Source organism: Dendropsophus ebraccatus, chromosome 11 (genome assembly GCF_027789765.1).
Source record: "Dendropsophus ebraccatus isolate aDenEbr1 chromosome 11, aDenEbr1.pat, whole genome shotgun sequence".
In the NCBI taxonomy this organism is placed as follows: domain Eukaryota; kingdom Metazoa; phylum Chordata; class Amphibia; order Anura; family Hylidae; genus Dendropsophus; species Dendropsophus ebraccatus.
In genome coordinates, this window is record NC_091464.1 from 98,723,486 (window position 1) to 98,730,446 (window position 6,961).

At 45.0% G+C, this 6,961-nt stretch overlaps 1 protein-coding gene across 1 annotated transcript; it reads right to left on the bottom strand.

Moving 5' to 3' along the window:
* Window positions 1-5,655: 5,655 nt before the first annotated feature.
* On the bottom strand, window positions 5,656-6,123 carry NHLH2 (nescient helix-loop-helix 2). Its single transcript, XM_069945731.1, has one exon. It carries the CDS (start codon window positions 6,121-6,123, stop codon window positions 5,761-5,763), a length of 363 nt encoding a protein of 120 aa, XP_069801832.1. The 3' UTR covers window positions 5,656-5,760.
* Between the last annotated feature and the right edge of the window lie 838 nt (window positions 6,124-6,961).

Sequence of the window (6,961 nt, forward strand, 5' to 3'; positions counted from 1 at the left end):
CACCTCCAGATTACCTGTAATCTCATTTTTTTATTGTATTTTAGTAACTGCGCTATTCTAATAACTATTACTAGCTACGGTTTTGCTCCAGCAAATTGGCGCTCTTTCCCTTCTGAGCCCTGCTGTGTGCCCATACAGTGGTTTATGCCCATGTATGGGGTACCGTTCTACTCAGGAGAACCTGCGTTACAGATTTTGGGGTGAATTTTCTCTCCTGTTCCTCGTGAAATTGAGAAATTTCAAACTAAACGAACATATTATTGGAAAAATTCGATTTTTTCATTTTTACTGTCTACTTTTGAATACTTTCCTCTAATACCTGTGGGGTCAAAATGCTCACCACACCCCAAAATTAATTCTTTGAGGGGTGCACTTTCCAAAATGGGGTGACTTATGACAAGATTTTACTCCGCTGGCACTACAGGGGCGCTGCAAACGGACCTGGCGCTCAGAAACTTCTTCAGCAAAATCTGCATTAAAAAAGCTAATTGGCGCTCCCTTCCTTCTGAGCCCGGCTGTGTGCCCATACAGTGGTTTATGCCCACACATGAGGTACCTTTTTACTCAGGAGAACCTGCGTTACAAATTTTGGGGAACTTTTTTTCTCTTGTTCCTCGTGAAATTGAGAAATTTCAAACTAAAGGAATATATTATTGGAAAAATTCGAGTTTTTCATTTTTACTGTCTACTTTTGAATACTTTCCTCTAATCCCTGTTGGGTCAAAATGCTCACCACACCCCAAAATGAATTCTTTGAGGGGTGCACTTTCCAAAATGGGGTGACTTATGGTGAGATTTTACTCCGTTGGCACTACAGGGGCACTGCAAGCGCACCTGGTGCTCGGAAACTTCAGCAAAATCTGCATTGAAAAAGCTAATTGGCGCTCCTTTCCTTCTGAGCCCCGCTATGTGCCCATGCAGTGGTTTATGCCCACAAATGAGGTACCTTTTTACTCAGGAGAACCTGCGTTACAAATTTTGGGGTACTTTTTTTCTCTTCTTCCTCGTGAAATTGAGAAATTTCAGACTAAACGCACATATTATTGGAAAAATTTTAGTTTTTCATTTTTACTGTCTAATTTTGAATACTTTCCTCTAACACCTGTAGGGTCAAAATACTCATCCTACCCCAAGATGAATTCTTTAAGGGGTGCACTTTCCAAAATGGGGTGACTTATGGGAGTTTTTCTCTCTGCTGACACTACAGGGGCTCTGTAAATGCAAAATCTGCAATGGAAAAGCTAATTGGCGCTCCTTCCCTTCTGAGCCCCGCTGTGTGCCCATACAGTGGTTTACGTCCACATATGGGGTACCGTAGTACTCAAGAGAACCTACGTTACAAATTTTGGGGTGCTTTTTCTCTCATGTTCCTTTTGAAAATGAGAAACTTTAATCTAAACGTATATATTATTGGAAAATTTTTATTTTTCTTTTTTTTACGGCCTAATGGTGAATACTTTCCTCCAGCCCCTGTAGGGTTAAAATGCTTATTATACCCCTAGATTAATTCTTTAAGGTGTGTAGTTTCCAAAATGGGGTCACTTATGGGGGTTTCCAGTATACAAACCTCCTAAATCAACTTAAAAAAAGAACTGGATCCTAAAAAAATCAGTTTTGGAAACTTTCACGAAAATGTGATAATTTGCTGATAAATTTCTAAGCCCCGTAACACCCTAAAAAAGTAAAATATGTTTATGAAATGAAGCCAGAATAAAGAGGACATATTGGTAATTTGACTTAGTAACTAATTTATGTGCTACGACTTTCTTTTTTTAGAAGCAGAGAATTTCAAAGTTCATAAAATGCAAATTCTTTAAATTTTTCATGATATTTTGATGTTTTTTACAAAAAACACACAAAGTAGTGACCAAATTTTGCCACTAATATAAAGTGCCATATGTGACGAAAAAACAATCTCAGAATTGCTAGCATACGTTAAAGCATCACTGAGCTATAAGAGCATAAAGTGAGACAGGTCAGATTTTGAAAAATGAGCCTGGTCTTTTAGGTGCAAATAGGCTTGGTCTTGAAGGGGTTAAGGACCAAACTAGCTGCAGCACGAAGAGGTTAAGGATAGCATGTTTGCTGGCTACTTATGTTGTTGTTATTTTTCTCCAGTTCGGGTAGCCCACAATGTGTTGTTATTAGAGATGAGCAAACCTGGAGCAGCTGGAGTCCATCCGAACCCGAACTTTCGGCATTTGATTAGTGGTGGCTGCTGAAGTTGGATAAAGCCCTAAGGCTATGTGGAGAACATGGATATAGTCATTGGCTGTATCCATGTTTTCCAGACAACCTTAGAGCTTTATACAAGTTCAGCAGCCCCAGCTAATCAAATGCTGAACGTTCGGGTTTGGATCGACTTGAACCCGAACCAGGTTCGCTCATCTCTAGTTGTTATGTACGCCTTTTTTCTGATTGGAGTTGCTCTGTAATTTGTTATTGTTCATGACACAGATATTGTCTCTGTCTTTGTTTCTAAATAGAGATGAGTGAACCTGGAGCAGCTGGAGTCCATCCGAACCCGAACGTTCGGCATTTGATTAGCGGGGGCTGCTGAAGTTGGATAAAGCCCTAAGGCTATGTGGAAAATATGGATATAGTCATTGGCTGCATCCATGTTTTCCAGACAACCTTAGACAGTTCGCTCATCTCTATTTCTAAACCTTTGTAACCCTTTTATAAAACCTTTAATAAACTAATTTTTTGAATTGGTAAAAAAAAGTTAATGCAAATAGTAAAAAAGAGATGGAACTGGTCTCACAGGGTATTCTCAGGTATGCAGGCTGCAGTCCAAGAGATGGAGCAGACCATCACCTTACACAGGGTGTGAACTGGAGCCAAAGGAAGCCAATGTTAAACCTCAACACAGCTAAAACAACTATAACATGTCTGTAAACCTGGACGGCCTAGAGGGACATTAAAAAAAGACAATATGCTCATCTGTCCCTGTGCCCACACTGAGCCGCATCCCTGGGCTCCTTTACTCAACCGGGTGTCCTCTTCTCCTAGTCTTTGGGTATGCCATGACCCAGGTTGAACGTTACAAGCAGGTGGGATTTTGCCCACTCAGTGACTGCAGTGATGTCCCATCCCCATCACTTACTGGCTGAGCGGGGAATCCACCAACTGGGTCGTGACATAGCCAGAGGGAAGCTTAGAAGAGTCAGCTGGGGTCCAGGAGTGGGACACGGCGTTGTGAAGGCATCGGGACAGGTGACAATAACTTTTTTTATGGTCCCCCTATCCTTAATCCGGAATAATTTTTTTGTGCCTCGATGGACTTTTCCTTTAAGTGCAAAACAGCATACTAGAGCACATAGAAGACAGAGGACACCTGGGGGTTAACAGCACCCTGTACATCTCCCAGGGTGCAAGAAGAAAAATGACCACAGAATCATAAGAATCAGCAAAGCCACCGGCAAACCACCTGTAAGTCGCGGCTGGTCTACAATGAGGACAGGCGGCAGACATGTTAGATGCAGAAAAGGTTTATTGAGGACATCACTGTCTTTCTGGTGAAGGTCGATAATAAAAGGCATCAGGTAGAAACCAGGGAAACAGATTCACTACAAAATATTGCATCGTACGTAGAAATTCACCAACCCTGAAAGCCACAAATCTTTGGATTATAATTGTTTATCATGTATCAGTCCAGTCGCTGGTGTAGGGGACACAAGGAGGATTCTGGGGCTCTGACATACAGAGGGGGTCGCTACATCACCCCATTATTCACTGCCCTGCTAGATGCTGTTAAAGTACAGGAAGAAAAGTATCTGCACCAGGACATCTGGGAAGGGGCGCACGGCAGGCAGAACTCCAGCTCCGTAACATTGGCAGCAAAAAACTCCACTATTAACCTGCGCAGTTTTCTACTTTGCCTACTTCCGTAAGTGCTGATGGCTGCACCCCTGAACACAGCACACCAATCGGCCATAACATTAAAACCAGCTAATATTGTGTGGCTGCTCTTGTGCTGTGACCCCTAGAGGCCCCACAGCCCTATAATCTGACCCCCCAGGGTTCATATCCCTGTGATGCCCCCTGTGGTATCAGCAGCAGACCGTGTAAGGCGCGACCTCCATGTATCCCACAAATGACCGTAAGACTGAAATCTGAGGAATATGGAGGCCAAATCACCACCTTCATTTGTCATGTTTCTCATCCCTGAACAGTGTGGCCCTTGGGGCCTGCTGCCATGTGGAGGGGAAGTTGGTGTGTACAATGGTTAGGTAGGTGGTCGTTGTCACAGTAACATCCACATGATGTCAGGACACAAGGTCTCCAGCAGAACATTGCCTATCACGCTGCCCCCGCCATCTTGTCTTCTTCCCATAGTGCATCCTGGTGCCATCTCTTCCCAAGGTAAGTGATGCACACGCACCTGACCGCTCACATGATGGGGAACGTGTCTTCATGCCCATCAGTGGATGACAGGGGTCACATGGGCCCTCAAACTGATCTGTGGGGCCCCATACATGTCCTGAGTGACCAAACTCCTTTCTATCGTAGCCAGCAGGTTGCTCTACAGCAGCTCTTCTGTGGGATCGGACAATCATCCTTGAGCCCCCATTACCCTGTCCCCAGTCTCCTTGGACAGTTTTGGTTGGTACCAGTCACTCTGGAGCTCTCTGCCCCCGGGGGTCTAAACATCACTATGTATATAATATGTATATAATCCCTTGTCGCAGTCACTCAGCCGCTCCACTTACTCATTTTTCTGTTTCCACGGAAAGAACTGATTGCTTAGTCATATATTCCCCTTGATGGGCACCGTTGACACCTGGTGTTTTATGTTGTTAATTGCATTGGTTTTAATGTAATGGCAGATCAGTGTATGTGACAGCAGAGTGTGGGCTGATGGGTCTCAGTATACTACAGTGGATTGTGCTCCATGACTGCCATGGACTGAGGGGGCCTCTGGATTTACTCTAGTTACACCCAGGACTCAGTCGTGACAACTGTTAATCTTTATGACCCGTCGATGCAGCTGAGATACGGGGAGCTGAGTGGCAGGAACCTCCCACCGGAGAGCTGCTGGTCCTTGACTGATTTGATTTGTAATAATAAAACAACAAAAAACTTTTTCTCCACAACTTTGCAGGCTTCCGGATGAAATTACTACCAGCTCTCAATTAGTCGGTCCTAGTAAACAGCATCCTCTATCTCAGCTTTCTGGAGTCCTAAAGATGCGACATATTGATGGTGATAGAATATTGGAGTAGGAGGCTCCAAATATCAAGGCACCTGAGCACTCCCCCAGCCTAATGGAGAACATACAGTGCACCCCCATATAATGTACAGAGGCTCATATTGTGCTTCTACAGTGGGCTGTCGTGTGGTCACCAGACCATGGCCAGAACCTGCTGATCGGACCCCACCAGGATGGGCAATAAGGCAGGAAGCTTGTGCTTTCCTGTAATCTAGGAGAATGTGCCTGACTGGTATACAGTACAATGACCAGACAGGGAGGAATATAGTCATGTAATACACCCAGCTGCCACCATGGGGCACTGTTACTCTACACAGAACACACACAAGGTCTCTACCACACACACGGTCACCTTTGGTCCAATAATCTAGTTATTATAGAATGAATGCACATTGTACTGTGGTCTACGGCTACTCACTGACACCAGCTCTAAGCAGGCTCAGAGCACAAGGGGTTAACATCTGCACCCACCGCTCAGTGTGACGCTGACTGCCGCTGCCGGCTGACCAGCACATTGTCCTTGCCTGACAATGTCCATCCTGAAGCCTCTAGACGTCCAGTACATGGTTGAGGTAGGAGATGTAGCAGATTGCTAGTCGCAGGATCTCAATCTTGGACAGTTTCTTGTCAGGGGGCAGGGTCGGCAGAAGTCGTCGGAGCTCGGTGAATGCCACGTTGAAGGCTTCTACGCGTATGCGCTCTCTGGTTGCGTGTGCTGAGCGATATTTTGCTGTGGCTCGTCTTCTCCTCCTCTTCTCTTCACGGCTTAACTGTGGTGGGAGACATGGAGTCCTACGATCTCCTCCTTCCGCTTCAGACACACTGCCACCCTTCATCTCACTGACCGCAGAGTCCGATTCTGACTGGGCCGATGGTTGGTCTGAATCGACCTGCTCTGGACTGAGCATCATCTTGTCTGCTCGCTGCACCTGGAACCAAGCAAGACGGGACAAAACAGAGAACCTAGTTATTGCCGATCATTACAATGTGGGGGCCACCCTCCACGTGTATATTTATAGTGAGTAATGGCTCCTGGGGTCTCCTAACCATGAAACTATCCCTACAGCTTAGCAGACTACAAAGGTGGGATGCCCTTCCTCCCAATTCGGCATAGACCTGAGACACGTCGTACCATCCAGTATCCAGAGACCAAAAAGAACTGGGCACATTTACGAACTCCTTTTCATAGCAAAGAAGTCATGTCTAATGGGAAATATGACAGACAGCCGCCAGCTGACTGATAACCCTATCGTAATCTATAAGGCTAACTGGCGGTTTGATATGAATTTGGCATATCCTTGGACTGTCTAACAGAAGTTTATATCAACTATTAGTTGACTCACTTTATGCCAAAATTTTGCCACAATTTTTGTTGCATGACTTCACATTCATCCCATGCAAATTTCCGACTAAGCCATGTCCCCTGAAGTGCAAATGTCCTAAAGACATTATAAATGTGGTGTAAGTGCTATCGCTGCATTCTGAGCAGTAGCTGTGGGCAAATGACGTATATGTCCCGTTATATATATATATATATATATGTACATGAAGGCCGATGAGATGATGGAAAACAATGTGACAGCCGGACCCTCCCCCCCCATACCATTGTCAGGCCCCTTCAGGACAGGGTCCTGGTGCAACAATAAAGGCGAATTCCAGCACCTTAATGGCACACTTACAAAGGGAAAAACCCTGCCCTCCCTTTTTTGCTGATCCCTTGAAGATACTGCTGCAGCAGTGCCAGTCCCC

Coding starts and splice junctions, on each gene's coding strand:
- NHLH2 (XM_069945731.1), bottom strand. CDS start 6,123: ATGATGCTCAGTCCAGAGCAGGTCGATTCAGACCAACCATCGGCCCAG.